General features: G+C 35.5%; 2 protein-coding genes across 3 annotated transcripts in view; both read right to left on the minus strand.

Moving 5' to 3' along the window:
* Positions 1-504: 504 nt before the first annotated feature.
* Positions 505-7,050, minus strand: LOC110112912. Of its 2 annotated transcripts, none has more exons than XM_020845297.2 (5): positions 6,876-7,050; positions 5,562-5,756; positions 4,822-5,234; positions 3,404-4,734; positions 505-2,923 (listed from the first exon to the last, which is right to left on the minus strand). In XM_020845297.2, the coding sequence occupies exons 2-5, from the start codon at positions 5,714-5,716 to the stop codon at positions 1,283-1,285; spliced, it is 3,540 nt and encodes a 1,179-aa protein (XP_020700956.1). In that variant the 5' UTR covers positions 5,717-5,756; positions 6,876-7,050; the 3' UTR covers positions 505-1,282. The 2 variants fall into 2 exon arrangements, with proteins under 2 accessions (XP_020700956.1, XP_020700963.1); XM_020845304.2 differs by lacking the exon at positions 6,876-7,050 and adding an exon at positions 6,529-6,835.
* An 8,199-nt stretch (positions 7,051-15,249) lies between these two features.
* The window catches only part of LOC110112901 (auxin-binding protein 4), a 36,726-nt gene continuing 31,428 nt past the window's right edge, over positions 15,250-20,547 (minus strand). Inside the window, exon 6 of the mRNA XM_020845289.2 lies at positions 15,250-15,594. The gene's annotated coding sequence lies outside the window, so the exon portion shown is untranslated. The remainder of the gene's footprint in view (positions 15,595-20,547) is intronic.

Here is a 20,547-nt window from a genome sequence, read left to right on the forward strand (position 1 = left end):
CTATCGAGGAGCAACTTGGTACCGTTCAGTGGAGGATTACGTCCAAGCCGTGACGAAGGCCTTCCAATCTTCTTACTCTTGTATTTTCATAGTCTAACTCTCTCTTGTGGTTTGATTTAATTTATGAAGGTCTTGTTCGCCTATCTATGCCGAGCTTAGTAAACGTACAAAATGAATGTACCTTCTATGTGGCTAACTTATTGTTAGATTAGGGATTGTGTTGAAAGCTATTTTGAGCTTCTAACTTGTTTTGATATTCCAAATGCTTGGCAAGTGGCTTAGCCTAAATGTAGGCATCCCTCTCTTCTTTTTTTTTTTTGTGTCATTTTAATTGCTAATAATTTTAATCTTTATTGTTCTAATCAAAAAATCATACAAACTCTTATCGCATAATTTTAAAAACATTTTGGTCCTGCATCTAAATGCTTAACAATGAGCATGGATTAGCTCCACCTTAGAGAACTATACAGATGAAAAGCTGGTATAATATAGGGAAGCACCAACTGACCTGAACTCATCAAATAGATGCCACAAAATCTTTTACATAGGATCGGAATTACAAAAAAGATGTTATGCTAGTATTTGTAAAAGTGCAGTACAGAAGAAAAATATTTTTATCTCTATAGAAGCTCAGAAATGAGGAATACAGCATACCTTTTGAATGCAAGAATGTTCTAACAAAAATTGGAATAACACAGCAGACCTTTTTAATCATCATGTTTATTTCATCTCCAGATTTGGAATAAGCAAATTAAGCTTCACACAAAGTATATACTCTTGAAACAATTACATTGATAGATAAGTTGTGGCGACATCATCAAAGCTGCTATGTTCTTGAGCAGAAAAGCAAGAGAATCTGAGGTCATTGACATAATTTTGCTAAGCATATAATGTTGGATGAAGATGGCCAATAACTGTATTTTTTGACATTGTACAAGACTGAAGAACTTCTTAACTGTACACCAAGCCGCTGTAGTTGGAAGCGGTATATCCAATGAAATATTATTCCATAACGTTAAGAACCCAGCCAATGATACTTATTACTCCAGGTCAGTTCCGGCTTTTATATCACACATTCACCTATTCAGACCTTTACAAACATAATTAGATGCCCAGAGAGCTTGTATTCCAATTCTTCAGGGCTGTTTGAAGCTTAATGACGACTTCTTTACAAGAAAACTTAAGAAAAAAGTATACACATATTGACAATCAGGAGTTTCATTGATATTTACTGAAGCTCCTCAAAACAACAAAAGTTTGATACTAATAGGTGCTTGAACTTTCATCCCATTGCAAATGCTTTCAGATCGTTGAGCTTCATAACTCTCTGCTTCTTCTGCCCATGTACAGGACCTCGAAGGCTTTCAGATGGTGGCACAGATTTAAGCTTTAGTTCCTTGATCTCTATCATATACTCATTAGTTTCATCAAGCACAGTAAAATCAGCAGGATTTCTATTAACAACACAAATTTCCATCTTACAAAAGCCCAGGGGAAGAAGAGCATCAACCTTATTGTTCAACTCCACTTGAGTTGCGCCACCCCTTACTAAGGAAAATCTTGTATTTGAGGTGGCGCATCTATCGTGACATCTATCAGGATCTCTATCTGGGCTAATCTTTTCAGAGCATTTGCATCTAAAGAGAGAGTTATGGGAATTCCATGCCAAAGTTTTTGGGTTCAAACAAGAAGGTTCTATTTTCTCATTCACATCAGTTCTAAGAAATCCATTGGAACTCTTAGTTGGTATTTTACTATAATTTGAAAAATTGAAGATCTCCTTTTGTAAGGAAGGTCCTAATATTCCAATTCTGGGAAGTGGTCGGAAAAGCAAGCAGGAATTTCTTGGTTGGCATGTACTTGTATTAACAACTTCCAGTGGGCATATGCAGGGTTCTCTTTCTCGGCTTCCATATTCTAATAATGGCTCGTTATATTGACCATAGGCACTCAAGTCGGTCTCCTTAATAAATCCAGAACAACTTTGAAAATGATGCCGAGGTTCACCAGACCGTGCAGCTTGATCCATCAGCCTTAGCAAATTCAAAGCAGATATGGTTTCATTGCTGTAGAGGTCTGCTGGACAAAAATTTGAATGATAAGCATTTGCTAAGTCCATGAAAGACAAAGCATCTGGTGCTGCTGGGGGAAAACCCCAATGGTGATGATTCCCAACTACGCTTCTTGGCTTCTCATAATCATCTGAGTGAGTAAACATTTTCAGATCTCTTCCAAGACCTGACCCAAGACCTGACCCATTCAAATTATTAATAAAATGATTTCGAACTCCGTAGGATGCACCATTTATATTTTGTAGCAATTCATGATGGGGATTCCCGGATATATTCTCACAAACATCCGTCTGATCCTCAAGAAATGACTGAGAAGAGTGCATATTATTGCTTCTGCAACAGGAGAAATTTAGCTGATGGCAGTTACCATTGGTTTCCAAATTACAAGATCTTGCTCCACTAATTAGAGAATCACTACAACGTTGGTTTAAATCAATCTGAAGCTTTTTCTTTCCATTGATAGAACAACTGCAAACTTTCGGCTCATGTTCCATCTCACCATTACATGGGAATGTAGTCCAAACATCAAAACCTTTGTTGTTGACTTGGAATTTTTTGCATGAAAGATTCCCTTGTTCTGCATCTGATATATTGTTCTTGTTTATATGAGAAGGATCTAGACCACAAGTATACTTGATGCTTTCAGTCATTGCAGGAAATTTAAGTTTGTTTGTAGAATCAGTTTCAGCTACAACGTGATGCCGGTCATGCTGATTCCTGGCTAATAATTCAACAATATCCATTGGAATATCATCTAAAGCTTCTTGGTCAGTAGTCCGCCTGTTTCGTGGCTTCTTTGATGCTTTTTTCCAAACCTCCAAAGAAGCTTTCTTTTGTGTAGAAGAAGAATCCTGAAGTGTCGATTATCAGCAATTAGCAATCATGGACGCCTTACCACAATGTTGCATAAAATATAGCCGAAAAAAAGTAAAAGTCATTATAGCCTACAGCAATGAATGCTACGTAATGGTCTTAAGAGCATTAGACTGAGCCTTTTATGCCAATGGATAGTGAATTAGATTTTCTCATAAAATAACTTCAAATGGCATAGCAAAAATGCCTGCAAGTTTGAGAAAGGAGAAAAAGATGAACTAGAAGCACAATGAGCTATGCCTTTCATGCAATGGGCACTAACTGAATTGAGCTGTACCTTTTACCATAGGTAAGATTTTCTCATAACATGACTTCAATATGCTGCCAAACTTTGAAAAGGATGTACTTGAGTCGCACACCCTAACTAACCATTCAGTGATAAATGAGAAGGAAGAACATGCAAATAAATGTATGAGCAAAATATAGTTGAAAAACAATGGGTAAGTTAGATCAAATACTTTTGTCTGGCAAGGTCCAATTCTGTCATTAAGAGGCTTTTTGTTTCTTATGCTATGTAAGATAGCATTTCCTCCTGCTCCATGCGAAGTTTCCTTGCTGAAATGCTGTGTTTTCTCAGTGATGATACTGTTTTTTTTACTAATATCCTGGGAACTGAAGTTCTTGGACTTCATTTCGTCACCAATCAGAATGCCTGAAGTCCTATGGCCATCTTCCGGTGATAAAGTATGTTTCTGATTAAAAGCAGATTTCTGCTTATGTACTCTCACAACAAAATCTCTAACATCTACATCCTGATCCCTTCTGCTTGATAAATCAGCAGAAAACTTGGATAAAAGGAGGTTACCATTGTTATGTTTGGCATTTGCTTCTCTTTCGTAAGCATTTGCCTTTTTAGGCATGTTCTTCAGCCAATGCATCAGGAAAGGCCCCTCATCTTCATCAAAGAGGTTTTCATGTATGTCCTTCCTTTTAATTGATTTTAGTTTACTTCTTTGACAAACAAAATGGTTTATCCTATCTATACAGGTAACAGCATCATCCTCATCCTCATCTTCCTCTATAGAATTCTGAATTTTGCTTTTGCCTCTGAAAAATTTTGAGGCATTATTTTGATAAGCCCCGCTACTTGTGTCATTTAAAAGTAGAACTTTCTCCTTTGATGTAACTTGTCTTCCTATGAAATCATGCTGAATGGTCTTTGCATCTCTATCTAGAGTATTTCCAATCATATACTGCTTTTCACTTCTTATGATATCTTCCAGAAATCGAACTTTTCTGACCTTCTTACCATGCGTATTTTCAACATCATTTTTTATTTGATGTTTATCATCAGTGAAACCCATGAACTTTGAGCCATCACCTGATGCTCCACTAGTTCGCTTGTCCTGAAAACAGGCACCAAGACACAATGTATGAACTGGAACAGCATTCAGAACATCATCTTTTCCAACAACCATATCTAACTTAGTATGCCCTTTCCCTTTCATTGCATCATTCCTTCTTCTCTTATCTGCCATTCTTCTTTCCGGCCCCTTATGTTCTTTTGATCTACGTAATGCGAACTTGATTCTGATGGATGTGGCATCTCCACCAAGCATCTTGGAATGACCAATCTTACTTAGTTTAGATCCCTTACATTTGACTAAGGCCGTGCCTAAAGCATCTTTAAGATAGGCAACCCCCAATTTTTTCCTGCCAAAAGAATTTCTATATTCACCTCTTTTTCTTTTGCTGGAATCAGTGCATCCATTAGAAACACAATTAGCTTCACCTACGACAATTTGAATCCCATTTTGACTATCCTGACCATCCTTGCACTTCTGAAAACCTGCCAAGAAAACATGCAAAACGAGTGCTAATTAGATCACAAATACATATCAGAAAATTGTTTTGGGCAGTAAGGATACCCCTTTACCTTCTTCTATTAGCTCCCTTCGTAGACATTCATTTTCTTCCTTTCCAACCCTGTTGATTTTAACAAGACAATCGTTCATCTTTAGTATTTCTTTTAGGTTGTTTTCTTTAGAAATTTGTGGCAATTTAGACAACACTTTTCTTGCATCAAACTGAGATATTCCAGTATCTTTTCCCAGCAATGAATTATTGTTACTTTTCACATCTTGATTTTGTATACTCATAGCTCCTCCAGTAGTCATCTGAGTTGCAGTAGCAATTACCTCACATACACAATTCTGACAACCCCACCACCTAAATTTTGCAACAGGTAGTGGAGGACACACATTGGAAGTTTCCAGTGATGCACGATTATGAAACAAAAATGGCCAACAATTTTTTGAATCTCTCTTGCGAACCTCAGCAACATATCCACTGCATTAAAGATAGAGATGACTCATCATAAAACAACTTACAAAATTCAATAGCTTCAAACAGGTAAGTCATTAGGGCAACATTAGCAAAAATAGCATATCTTATATGTCTATTAACTGCTATTTTACAAACAGTAATTACACAATTAGAAGAAAAATAATAAATCACAAGTATCAGCTTGTTTTTCATCATTATTTGACAGAACAGCTGACAAAAAAACAACTATCAAACCATCAGAAACTGAAAAAGATAAGAAATTTTAAGCAAGCCATGTTTGCCTGCATTCACAATCAACAAGGCCAAAAAAGTGGGACCGGCGAAGCTTACCGAATGGTAAAATGCTTGCATTCATTTGGCTCTTTATCATCATCAGCCTCAATGATCTCAGTAGCTTTTGATGCTGCTGGAGAATGTTTAGAATCGGAAATAATGGCAGTCTTCTCAAATCTACAATGAGGCTCCTCTACAAAACTCACTGCCATCCCATGAAAATAATAATATAGTGTTACTGTCTAGCACAACCTACACGAAGAAGAAAATAGTTTAGTTACTCGCATCTTACCCTAGAAATATACTTTTTGAAAGTAACACATCAAAACTTATAAACTAGTAAAGGTGGATGCCTATAATTCATTGACAGTTATTGTAACTCATTCACTTCTTAAAAGGTATGATCGAAGAACACTTGAAAAGTAGATAAGGTTAGGAACTTGGTTATGAAGCCAGCACGTATTGAAGGGTTTTCTTTCTAGAATTATAAAAATTTAAATATACCGAAAATTCAAATACAACAGCTTTTATGTGAGTTTTGACAGTTAACCAACCATTCATTTGAATACATAGAAGGATAAAAGGTGAAGTCAATTATGGCAACCAAAACTCATCATCTTCACCAAAAAATTTCACTCATCATTAATAGAGTATGAGCAAAAGGAGAAAAAAAAACGTTTCAGATAAACTAAGAAAGCTAAGGGAAGAAAAAGGTACATAGCAATATCTGAAAAGTTGCAGATCCCTAATCCCAAACCAAAAATCATGATAAATTATGTAATGCAAGAAGTTAAACATGGGAAGTAAACCTCAGTTGGGCATTGACCCAAGAAGATTGTTCAACTTATCAAACTCAAGGTAAATATCTCTTCCAAAAATAAATGATCAGCATTAAAAATGAGGAACTGTTCAGTAATAAGACAATGAATTTGACATGAAAAAATTTCTTGGAAGTAAATATCTATTGCCACATGAAGAACAAAGCGTTTGAAGTGTTCACTCTTCATAGTGTAAAGATGCTCGCCTACTTTTCTCAATATCCCGTACTTCCTGGAAAAACAACCTCCTCAATCACGACTGGCCATGAGGAGAAAAAGGAGAACACCAAAAAATCAAATAGAGGGAAGTGGCCCTAAAGGCAGAGAACAAGGAAGGCGACGACAACAACCCACTGGATGACCGAATCAGCCCTGCATCGAGCTCAGAAATATACTATGGTTCTCGCCTTCACCTAACCGTCCTCCTTGATTGCGAAGAGAGAGAGAGAGAGAGAGAGGAAGCCAACAAGCGAGCGAGCGAGCGAGAGGGAGAGAGTAAGAGAGAGGGTTAGAGCGAAAAAAACAGAAAGAAAGGAGAGAGGATGAAGATTACTGTTTCTGTTATCAAGGACCGACGAGAGATCTACACCGTTCGCCGGAGAAATGGGGCACTATGGAGGCTCGGTAGCTGCCAAGAATCGAATGGTCCGGCGCATCGAATTGGGAAAGAAGAAGCCAGGCTAGTAGTACCTTCAGTCACACGGGGCCTGGACCGCCTGGTGCTATGAAGTGAAAAGGAAATTCTATTAGAAATCCCTATAATATTATGGAATCTTTAAAATAAATAATTTTCTTACTTTTCAAAAAATAGGGGGAAAATATTTTAAAATTAAGTTTTGATTTTAAAAATATTTTTTTATGAAAATGTATGAATTATTAGGTCTCTATTTTTAATAAATCATTAAAAAATAACTCGTATATATAAATAGAGATGTTTATTTTTATATCTATATCCATTATTTATCCCTTAGGAAAATATGCCTTTAAGTATATTTTTGATTAAATTTGCCCTCTTTATATATGCAAAGTATTGGTTTTAAGTCTATCACGAATAAATTTGCTTCAAATTATCTCAAATTTGAATCTTATTTGAACAATATTCAAGCAAGGCCTAGGTTCAAACAAGATCACAATTCCTTTCCTAACAAGCTCAGTTCATGCCACCAATTCCAAGTTCTCGTCCATAGCAAGCCACCAGTCCCAACTTTAGGTCCTTAGTTTAGGCCCGCTAAACTCTTATGATGCAAGCTTTCGTGAGCTTAAACAGTATCATCGACGAGCCCTAACCTTAATTAACTAATGTCGCATTTATAACACCTGGTGTTTCTAAACCTAAGTAATTGACTTGATATTGTATAAACTCTTGATTTATCTTGAATGAGTTGTCAAATATAAGTTATTTAGCGTCCAATTAATCCAAAAAGGGTTTAGAATTGGAATGGGGAATATAAATTCAAATTTGTCAAAAATATTATGAGAGTGTCGTGGCCCTAAGAAGATTAGTGACATGATGCCAAGCCAAAATGAAACTATTATAAAAAGAATAACTTAATCCATTTCAATACACCCCAACCACCTTGCTAGAGAAGGAAGAGAAGAAAGTGGTTGAAAGGAGAAGAAAGAGGAGGAAAGGAGAGAATGGGAGAGAAAGAAGAGAGAGAGACAGAGAGAGATTCAGAGGCCAAGGAGTGCATTCATCTGTCTGTTGACCTCTATGTATGTGGTTGACCTCTATGTATGTGGCATGATCAATGCAAGTAACGGAGGTGATGATCGATTATTGTTGGTAAACAAGACATCGTTCAGAATAAAGATCGGAGTGTCTCGACCATAATGAAATGATTAAAACTTTGTCTGATTACAAAATGAATCACATCGATGCATTTAGGACATCAAATATACCAAATAGAAGTTGTTCATATGCAACTTGATCGAGCAAAACTTTGTTAATGAGCACGACATTAGTAAAAATTACCTCAAATATTCTCTGACCATTGAATGGGTTGCATCAATCTGTTCAGAATATTAAAATTAATCATGAAGGGACACCTTGACGGTGTTCAATGGACTACAAGCGACATGTTGCTCGACGTTGAATAAGCATCGTCCGTTTATAAAACAAACTTCTTCATCAACTCCAGAACATAAAAAATACTCAAAATTGATAGTAATATTGTCTAAATTCTTATACCAGCAAAAATGTAAAATTGACACAAAATTGCAAGGCAATGATGTACAAATTAAAAATGCAAAAAAAATTTGCCAACACATAAGCATGACAAAACAAAAAACAAAAAAAAATCAAAATCAACTAATATATAAGTTATTATATAATTAATGTAAATTGGATAATAATATTTGTATTAAATTTCAGAACCTGTTAATATTAAAATTAATAATGTTATTATTAAAAAAAATTTACTTGAGTTATTATAGGTATTTCATACGTACTTAATGACTAGCCTTAATTGAAAGTGCTCTCTCATGATCAGGAGGGGTAATTAACCATAGATGCTTGCACCTATGGGAAACCTAGAACCAGATTATAAAGTCCTCACAAAATGAGGGCGCAATCTCTGGGTAGTGCTTTATCTCAAAGTCAATCTTTCTTCTAAAACTTTGACCCATAACTTAGTTAAAACTCTCCTACGCAGGGGAGGCCAGGGCGTGAATTTTCGGAGCCCACAATGTCAGACCAGTTAGAGATTTTGTAGAGCACAAAGCATACTTCTAAACACTTGTCTATGATTTCAATTACAGTGATTTTATAAAAAATTTATGATGGAAAATATATTTTTCTTTATTTTTATGATGTTTTTTACTGTATAACTTTTGGTATGTTGTCGAATACTTTATTCTAATTATGTTAACTATAAGAAGTCAAATTTCTACTAGTTGATTTTCACTATATTAAATTTTGTGTGTGCTGAGCAAATGAGACATTTATGATTTTCATGAGAGTTTTATAAATTGCTTAAAACATTGTTGTGCATATTCCCCTAAAATTATAATTGGAATGGAAAAGTCTAGTGAGTATGCTTTTGTACATACCGTGTGAACTACTATAGGCAATTATGATACTTCATGCATCATCATAATCATAGATCAAAGTCATAATTACTTATTCTTGCATTCAAATTTCATAACTCATCACATGGTGTTAGAATTTTTAATTCTGAAATATGATAAGTGCACTTTGTGATATGATACAATAACGCTATATATTATATTCTAACACCATCTCCCTTGTGTTGATGTGGGAGAGATTCTTTCCTCGCTTGCTGAATAAGGGTGTGGGATGTTACTATGTTCTGTTTTGGCCCCACTTAATGAATGCATGTGTGTGAGGTTAAATGAAACTATAATTGAAAGTGGAGTTATAAGTATGCAATAGGACATGTGCATTATACTTATACATTGTATATTTTGATAACCCAACAAACTGAATATAAAAGATGTTCTAAGCTAGCTAGTTCTTGTGAAAACTCTTAAATAAAAGAGGCTAAACTCTTAAACATCGAGGCGTCTTTTGGTATAATGGTTGGAATTTCATTAAGAAACTTCACATTTAAGCGTGCTCATCATGGAGAAATCCTATGATGGGTGACCTCCTAGGAAGTTACAAATTGTATTAGAATAATACACGAACTGAAAGATGTGAACTAAGTGTCATACAAGATAAAGTGTTATGCCGTGGGAGCCACATCTTAAATCCTTTATGGGACAAAGTGCTACGTGGTGAGAGTCACAACTTGAAATTGTAGGGGAAATTCCTAAAATCCTATCTACTTGGAGCATGATTATGGGATAAGGATGATGACGATGGCGTTAGTTTCTTAAGTGTGGGAGATTATGAAAACCCTTAAGTAAAAGTTGTTAAACTCTTAAACATTAAGATACCTTTTGCTGTAATAGTTAGAATTTCATTAAGAAACTCTAAATTTAAGCATGCTCATCCTAGAGAAATCTTAGGATGGATGACCTCCTGGGAAGTTATAATTCCAAGAAACCCTAAATTTGTATATAAATTCTAATGAAATGAGAAAATTTAATGCAAGTGAAATGTTGATAACCAGTGTTCTTTGACATCTCAGATTCTCATATGATAATGAATTATAAAAATATAAGTGATGGCTCTAAAATCAAGAACATTTTAACGATTATATTGAATCATGCCTACTAGTACTTTATTTCTGCTTTAAGGATTTATTTAATATTTAAATAGATTATATTAATATTTTAGTTAGATATTAATATTTATGATTGGTTTGTGATAGGAGTTTATTGAGCTGATTATGCTCATCATATGATATTTTCTGATATTTTAACAAAAAGAAAGGTTAACCTGAATGGAAAGAGAATGATAGGGACAAAGTCTTCTGGTCAATGACAGTAAATATACTCTTTTGTAACCAGATATGGATTTTAGTAATGTATAGATCATATATTGACACATCATTGTATACTATTTTTTGTAAAATAAAATCAAATGATGTTTAATAGTCAGCTTTTGTATTATTATTTTGGATTTAATAGTAACTTTGGTTTATTCTTGTATGTGATTGAGTAAAAAAAATGTAGGTTTAAGTATTCAATCCTTCCATTAAATCCTAGGGCGTCATATCATTGCAATCTCTTGATACCGATTTTATAGCCTTTTTTTTGCCCCATTCACAAGCCCATAATAAACTTCTTTTACATTATGCCAGCTCTAACAACCTTCATTAGTATTGTTTACAAGCCCCCATCAAACTCATTCACAAAATGCCTACACCAACAACCTTCACTAGTCACATCTATGAGTCCCTAGTGAACTCCCATTGCAATATATCTAAGCTCATCACAATCCCATAATACCTAAACTAACAACCTTCATCAACACAAGTTCAATACGTGTTCAAATTAGTTTCAAATTAACTTCCAATTTTGAATCAATTCAAACACTTTTCTCTTGGGGTGAACTTTAGCAAGTATTTCATGAATACATGGAGTAATTTAGTTTGAAATGAGCATATGTGCACATTACTCTAATAAATAGTCGTCAATCTCTCCTCCCCGTCAACCTATTGCATGTCAGTAAAGTATCTTTCCACCCTATAGATCCCCTCATGTGCATCATCTCCCTAAAAAAATGCATCTTCAATTGCTCGCCCTCGAATCTCCTTCATTCCTCCAATTTCTTCCATAATTTCCATTACCCAATGAGGTGGTCCCCCCTCCCAAAGAGTCTCAATCATCTCTTCTACACTCGTACTCAAATCTTTCATCAAAATCTCAAATTCTTTCAAATTCAGCACCCATTGGATCATAATCAATCCTTCTACTTTCAAATTCAGTAACCCTTCTTTCATGCCCAATCTCCTCACGCCTCTCTCCATACCCTCTACTTGACTCTTCCCTATGAATAGACTTTATTCTTTTATATTTCAAAGAATAGACTATAGGGAGGCCTTATCTCTTTTTCCTCCAAAATATCCACCTCCTAAAATTCCCTTTGCCTTATCGAATTAGGATTTTCCCCACTTCCTTAGTTGCCAACATATTCCCTCGCCTCCTACGATGGTATTTTGGGTTGGCCCTCTAGCAACTACTTCAATATTTCCTCTATGATGAAAAATTTATCATCAATCTTTTCATGAATGGCTGAAATTTTACTTTTGAAATATAAAAATTGAGTTTGGAGATCCAACTTTTCAAATTTCAATTGTATGATTTTTCCCTCCAAAACTTCTACATTTCTTCCTACCATGGGTACTCGGATCTACGCTCCACTGCCAAAAAATAATGAATTTGGTCTTCAAACAACAAAATTAATAACATTGGAGAGAAAAATGTAGCAGAAATCAATGACGAAGACTTGTATTTTAGCCCTAGATATCGTTCTGATACCAATTTGATAATAAGTAGGTGAACTTTCAACCAAATTAGTGAGCCACAATGGAAAATTGGGAAAAATAAATACTACCAAACTTTTCATTGTAAAAAAATTGAAAGAAAATAACAAAATACAATTGGATCTTTAATTGGAGAGGAATATCTGGCTCTCCCAAATCTCTAGCTAGCAGCTAGAACCCTCATTACCTAAGAAACCCTAAATTCAGCCCAAACATAACATAAACCTCATCATGGGGAAAACCACTTAAAGCATACAAAATTTAGTCAATGCTCAAAATAGCCATTCCCTTCCTTTTCCCTCCTAACCGGCCCCCTCCCATTTGAAAATCCCCCTTGGGCCCCACCCAAGGGGAGAGATTTCCTCCAACAGGAGGATGGGTTCCACCCTCCATGTTTTGCCCCACTCGATAATTGGTCAATCAATGAGGGACCGGCCCAACTATATTGCAACCTTTATGGATTGATTCTCAAACATATATAATTGGGGAAGAATGGAGTTTGATATAGTGTTTGTGCGGCTGGACCTAGGGAGGAGATTGCCTCCTAGTGTGTGGGTTGCAAGAGTTGAAGGCAAATTTTTCCAACCTGTAGAGTATGAAGGTATCTCAGTCCTATGCTTTAATTATGGTTTGATTGACCAAAAGGTTAAGCCCTACCTATCCTAGTGCAAAGGCTAGATAGGATGACACATCTACTTCTAACATGTATAAGTTGATTGATGGTGGCATTGCCAAGAAAAATCAATGCACTAAAGCACCATTGAAGCTTGATCATTCAGTACTAACAAAATTACTATTAGTAGTAATGTGAATGTTGGTCAATCATATTATAGAAAACATGAACCTCCCTTGTAGGGAGTGCATAATAGGATTCTCTCTAAATTCATAGTCACTATGAATGTTTTTAAAATCTTCTACCATCTTACCAATATTTCCATTTATATTCTTTCCTAATTAAAACTCTTTCTTCGATATGTATCTTTTGTATTAATTCTTCGAAATCATTCCCAAATTTTAATTTTGAACACATCCAAATATACTTAGGAACATAAATACTTATAACATTAATTATCTTAGTATTAACAATAATATTTAAAGTAATAATTTTATCTTCAATTCTATTAATAAAAAAAAAATAAAAAAAATATTTAATTCTATTAATTTCTACAACATTATCCTTCAAACTCTTATCTATAATCATACATACACTATTTATAATACGACTCATATCATAATATCACAGTTTAAATAATAAACTATCAATTTCCTTAACATTTTCTCCAACTCATTTAGTTTCCTAAATATATATAATATTTCTTCTTATGAATCATAACATCTATTAATTCTATTAATTTGCAGAGAATCTATATTCCAAGTTCTTATCTTAATCATAATTTCATGGGCTAACTCCTTTGCCCACATCTGTCCACAATGTAATAATCCTTGCTTACATAACATTGCACCTGAGCATTGGTGCAACAACCTCTTGCACATTTCTTGTTATATTCACGTCATATAACACATCACTTTCAATGAATGCATTAGCATTAACACAATGTATTAATGGATTCTTATAATTAAAACTAATGAGAATTTTATTAGCTAAAATAAATATTAAAATTATCTGAAGAGATTCAATTTCGAATGAAACAAGATTGAGCCTGATGGGTGATAAAAAGGCATCACATTCCTCAGCCCATAGTGGAAAGCAACTTAGAAATGATTCTTAAAGATAGTTTGCGGGGAGACATGGCAATGAAATAAAATGCGAAGTGTTTGGGATAGAGAAATGACAAAGAATTTGACCGTTTTTTGGCAACTTCTTACAGAAATAAATGCTTAAGAACAACACAAAACATAATAAAAAATAATCACCAAGCACATACCAAGAGAGAAAAAAAGAAAAGAATTCTAATTGTACAATCCATTTTAGAGATGCCAGTGGAATTCCAGCAACACAGGAAAATTAAAATTTAAAATCATAAGGAAATGGGGGAAAAATCTTCACTAACAAGTCGAAAATCTAAGTCTATTTGTCAAAATAAAGAGTTTTCAAACAAAACTCAGTGTGACCCATCCAAGTCAAATCAAAATCTACTTGACAAAAGAACTTAAACAAGAAAAATTTTGTCAGACGAAGAAAGAAGTTGAGGTTTCTATGAGGGACAAAAAGTCTTTTGACAGTCAAGAATGGAAGAGATTAACGTGCGGAGTTCTGGCACAGAACCGTTCGGTTTTGTGATTGTGAATAGTAAAAGCACAGTAATGAATAATAACTGTGTTTTTATTGTTCCTAATACCAAAACCGAACGATTCTCGGTTTCCGGACTCCGCACATAATAATCACTCCAAGAAGGATACAATAGAAAAAGAGTCTACTTACATAATAGCCATCCAAGTGACATTAAGAACTTTGCCGGAACGAAAAAAAAACTTAAGAACAACACAAAACATAATAAAAAATAATCACCAAGCACATACCAAGAGAAAAAAAAAAGAAAAGAATTATAATTTTACAATCCATTTTAGAGATGCCAGTGGAATTCCAGCAACACAGGAAAATTAAAATTTAAAATCATAAGGAAATGGAGGAAAAATCTTCACTAACAAGTCAAAAATATAAGTCTATTTGTCAAAATAAAGAGTTTTCAAACAAAACTCAGTGTGACCCATCCAAGTCAAATCAAAATCTACTTGACAAAAGAACTTAAACACGAAAAAATTTGTCATGCGAAGAAAGCAGTTGAGGTTTCCTATGAGGGACACCAAGTCTTTTGACTGTCAAGAAGGGGAGAGATTATTATGTGTGAAGTTCGAACACAGAGAAATGTTCGGTTTTGTGACTGTGAATAGTAAAAGCGCAGCATTGAACAGTAAAAGCACAGTGGTGAACAATAACTGTATTTTTACTGTTCCCAGTCACAAAACCGAACGGTTCTCGGTTTCCGGACTACGCACATAATAATCACTCCAAAAAGGGCACTATAGAAAAAGTGTCTACTTACATAATAGCCATCCAGTGACATTAAGAACTTTGCCAGAAAAAAAAAAAAATGTTTTGCAAACGTTAATTGGACACATTAAAAGTAAAAGATTACATAAGAAGCAGAGAAGTGGATCACTAATGACTTCTTAGTATCAAGAAGTGCAATTAGATTTCAGGCATAGTATTACACTGCAGCTCATCATCCACATAGCACACATACCATAACAGATCTAGAACTTTTACAAGGCAAACAAATTAGGAAGCAGGCAGATTTGATGAATGGAATATATCAGAGCTCATCTTTCAACTCCTGGAAAGATTCAAAGACACCGAATATTGGAAATTTCAGCTTGGTTGCAGTATGTGGCATGTTCCAATCATCATAAATGAACCTGAACCAACGATGAACAATATATTGAAATTAATATCACATCTTATAATAGATATTCTTCATACGTTAATATGATTTTGATTTTATTTTATTTTATCATTTTCTCATTGTATGCCGACCTAATTTACCCCTAGATAAAAAGATATGGATTCAAGTAGCCAATTGAGCAAAGAAAAAATGCAAAGCAATAATTAGAGGTCATTATTCTGTTGAAAAATGAATGTAGTGAAAGAGAAATATAACTGTAAAATAAAATTGGTGTATTAAAAATACATTTAAGTTGTTTGGTTAATTATACTATAAATGCAAGAGTTTACTTTTTATTCAGTTTGAAGGAAATGCATAGTAAAATAACAGTGCATTTGGAATAATTGTTAATAAGAGGAGATTGATGATGATTGACGGTAATAGAGGCAGTGGTGACAAGTCATGGAGATGCAGTGTTTGGAGGTGGGTGGTTAGACTAGGGGTGTCAATTCGGGTCAACGGGTCAGGTTCGGGTCGAACCCGACTTGACCCGGCTGTAAACGGGTTGACCCTAACCCGACCCGGTTTTGCAAACATGTCAGGTTTGTAACCCCGTACCCGACCCGTGCGGGTTACCGGGTTGACAAGACCCGACCCGCGAATTTATATGGGCTGGAAGCCGGACGGCGTGGCGGAGCACTGCTGGACGACGCAGAGTCGCGGGACGAGCGAACGCGGACGCGGGAGCTTGCGACGTGGATGCGGACGTGACGCGGACGCGGCTGTGGCCTGTGCAGGCTGGAAGCGGACGCGCTGTGGCTTGTGCGGGAGCTTGCGACGCGGACTCGGCTGTGGCGGAATTCAAAATTTTTAAATTAAACGGGTTTTCGGGTTGACCCGGCAACCCGCCGGGTCAACCCGAACCCGACCCGTTTTATGAAACGGGTCGAATCTGCTAACCCGAACCCGACCTGTTTATCAAACGGGTCAGGTCCAACCCAAATTTTCCGGGTCGGGTTTTCGTGTCTTGTCAAATATTGACACCCCTAGGCTAGACGCTGGCAAGTAGGCTACAACAAGCGGCTGGCGGTGGACAAGTTGTATATTTGGAATTCGCCCTAATCAAGTGAATTTCAAATACATTTGAAAATGAACTAGATGATAAACTGCAAATTCATTACAAAAATACTTTGCATTTGAAACACAACCACCCAAACTACCGAATTTTCAAAACTCATACATTTACTTGACACCCAAAATGTTTCCGACTAAATAGCCCCTTACTAAATTTAATCCTATGGCTCTTTTTTAGCTTTTGCAAATGGAAAATATGTTTTGAACAATATTGAATTTGATTCTTACATTTGAGAGGATTTTAAGAAAAACAATGAGTTAGAAATCAAGGTTAATTTCCAACTATGCATATCCAAAATGCTAGAATTAGCAAATTTCACCCTTTTCTAAAAGTTGTCATTAATGAATTTAGAAGAAAAAATATTTGAATCAAAACAGGTGAATTAATTCTAAATAGGCCATTTGCTATATTTTGTTTAAAATGGCAAAGAATATCATCTTATTTATAAATTAATATAAGTATTTATACAAAAGGCCTATCCTTTCTCCAAATCAGCTTTTGCATGTTATAGGATAAAGTTATTGGAAGAATTAGAAAAGCTGGTTTAAATAATACAAGCAGACTTAAATCATATTAGTCTAATAATAATTGAAGAAATGATGATTCAACGCTAAATTAATTTCTTAGGAGAGTGCATTATTGCTCTTTCTGAAAATCATCAAAAATATTGTCTGATATACAAAATGCAAGGTTGAAAAGCAGCATAAAGGGCACGGATGAATTGGTCCTGCAGTGCATTATTGATTTTGTAAAACTGGGGAAAACAAGAGGATATTGTATCAATGACAAATTTAATCGCTCGACTAGCTAAAGATGGCCACTTGACCGGTAATATTAAAGGTATCATAAAAAATATTAGATTTAACAGTCAAAATAATGAACTGGTTGCTGATATCAATTTTACAAGTGACACAGAAAGCAGTTTAACAATAAACATACTTGGAAGTTTGTGTGGAAGTTAACCACTCTTGAACCTTGCTCAATCATGATAAAAATATCAAAAACTTATGGAAGTCCCATGAACCACTTGATACTAGACAATCCAACAACTATTGTATCACTAATTGATAACAACCAATCAAAGAGGGAGCAAACTTGGACCAAATACACAGGTGATTGTGATGGGGACATTAGATCATCATGGAAAGTTTACCAGCGACGTGGCCGCCGATCTACGGCCACGATCGAGTCTTTATATTTTTGAGTCGATGTATTTTATTTTCATGCATTTTATTATTTTCTTATGTGTGTTTTATTACTTCCCATTGTACCCCTTTTTATGGGAGTTGTCATGTGTAAGCCTAAGGGCATTTGTGTTATTTTATTTGGAGTCTTTTGTATGAGGCTATTTAAAGTCCCCTTTGTTTTATTTTCAAGTTGATGAATGAATGAATGAAGAATTGCTTATTAAAATTCCTTCTTGCATGAACATTGAGAGCTTGAGAGTCTAATGGAGAAAGCTTCCTAGGGGAGGAAGAAGTTTGGCGCAATACCCATCAACCTAGATAAGTCGGGTTCGTGGTTTCTTTCGTTTATCCCGTTCTCTTCTCGTCCCATTATTTCTCCCATATCTCCTCCCTCTTCACCTAGCCGCCGGTGTCCCTAGCACCCGAATTCCCCCTCCAAAATCCCCCTCCATTCCACGGCCAAACCCATGCTCGAATCCCCATGCCGCCGGCCTCCATCTCCCTAGCCGCCGATCCACTCTCCTCTTCTCCCATTCAAGCTTGTTTCCTATTTTAGATTGAGTTGAACGTGGGTAGATTTGAAATTCAAAATTAATCCTTGAGAATTTCAAAATCTTTCCTAATTTAATAAATCTATTTTAGGAAAGTTCCTTAATTACATCAATTTGAATTTCAAATTCAAATTGAATTTAATTAAGAAATTTCCTCTTCTCCTAGCCTTTTTTAATCTCCCAAAATCTTCTCCACAAATTCCTCTTTGGCTTCTCTAGCTGCCGGCCCAGTAAACAATTCCAGAGAATTGTTTCCTAAACTACATCCCACCTTTTGGGAAACAATTTGAAAACCTCCTCATGGCCGAATCCTCCTGCTGCTTTGTTTTAATTATTTCCTAAACAATTCCCTAGCTTTTGGAAGTAATTTCAGATCTCCATAATTTTCTGCCTGGGCCGAATCCACTCAAGCCCACTTCATTTTTTTCCTAAGATGGCATTCTAAACTAGGAATTAATTCCCTGGACACCTTCTCTCACGTACCCGTCAGCCTCTCCATTGGAATTTCTCTCAGAAATTCTCTCCTAGTGCTGATTTTCCTGTGAGAAAATCTGGAAACTCCTTACTGGTTGCTGGCCGAATTTTCTCAGGGCTAGTCTTGGATCCCTCCACTAAGTTCTCATAGTCTACTCATGAGAATTTGGAACTGATTTCAGATTTCAGCCATTGGTTCTTTCCCCTACCACAAGGCAAGAGAAGTTTCTTTCTTGTCAAGATATCCGTGTACATCATCACGAGAATGAGATTGATCATACTATCGAAGAGGACGTGGGGGGCATCTTGTGCGTCTAACGGAAGCCGTCAACGAACATGTCGAAGGCCTTGATTGGAGGATCTCCACGTATCCTTAAGCAAAGGTTTTCCTCTTTTCCACTTGCATTCAATTTCTTCTAAATCCAAATTCTCAATTGGTTAGATTGTCATTGCGAAAGTCTTCTCCAAGTGCTCTTGCTAAAGCTTAGTAAATTGTAGGGATTGAGTGTGCTTTCTATGCATCCTAACTCTCATTGTTAGATTAGGGATTAACTTGAAGACTATTATTTGCATTGCTTTTATTTTCTCAATTATCTTGATTGTTCAAAAGTTGGCGCATGTGATTTAGCCTATGCAAGATTAACTCCTTCATTGTTTTACTCGCCGTGGATAATTGCTAGTAATTTTATTATGAACTTATTCTAATCGAAGAGTTGTGCAAAGCCTAAATGAAATTCATAAGCATTGCATCTAAGTAGTCCTGCATCAGATTGATTACTCACATTTCCAACCTGAAAGCTTAAAGCAAATGGTAATGACAACTATTTTGTGTTTTTCACCTATCCTATGTGAGACTAAAGCTTCGTTTGGGGCGGTTTTCTTACTGGTTCTTAAAGCAATTTTTTAAAACAAAAATAATTTTTTTCTATTAAAAAGCTGCTTTAAGAAGCAGTAAGAAAGCCGTCCCAAACGAAGCCTAAATCCAATATTCTCATCTGTCTTAACATAAAATCAACTAAAATTCGCACAAAATTATGAGCAAAAATAACTCTTTCTCTTCAATTGGCTTCACCTTCACCTAACATCTCCGGATAAAGATTTTTTTTTCAGCCAAAAATTTATAAAGATTGCACAGGATCCATGTCTATGTGCAACTGCCCCACTAAGATGTATTTCATACTGCTGTTGAGCATTCATTCAGTCTGGTGAAACATAGTAAGGCCTTCATATTCGATTTTTTTTTTAAAACTACCTTCACGTTTTGTTAAGGCATGCTGCTTTCCTATGATAGGAATCTGCATTTAAGCACTATTCACCTCTATACATATTCCATAATCAATAACAGATATGTCATTTATCACGAGCATCAGGACACCTCGATCGCTATCAAAATAAGTTAAACCTTTATCCGATCGTGAAATATATCACATTGATATGCTCAGGACATCAAATTTCCTAAGGCAGAGTCATTTGTGTGTAAATCAATTGAAATAACGACAAGCATGACTATTGGCAAGCACGACACTTCACCAAAGTACTCAAACAACCTCTGATTGTCAAATGAATTACACTGATGCTATAAGAACATCAAATTTACCTAAGGGAGGACGCCTCGCAGTTGAATTAAGTGAAGGTGGTCG

This window comes from Dendrobium catenatum, unplaced genomic scaffold (assembly GCF_001605985.2).
Source record: "Dendrobium catenatum unplaced genomic scaffold, ASM160598v2 fragScaff_scaffold_908, whole genome shotgun sequence".
In the NCBI taxonomy this organism is placed as follows: Eukaryota; Viridiplantae; Streptophyta; class Magnoliopsida; order Asparagales; family Orchidaceae; genus Dendrobium; species Dendrobium catenatum.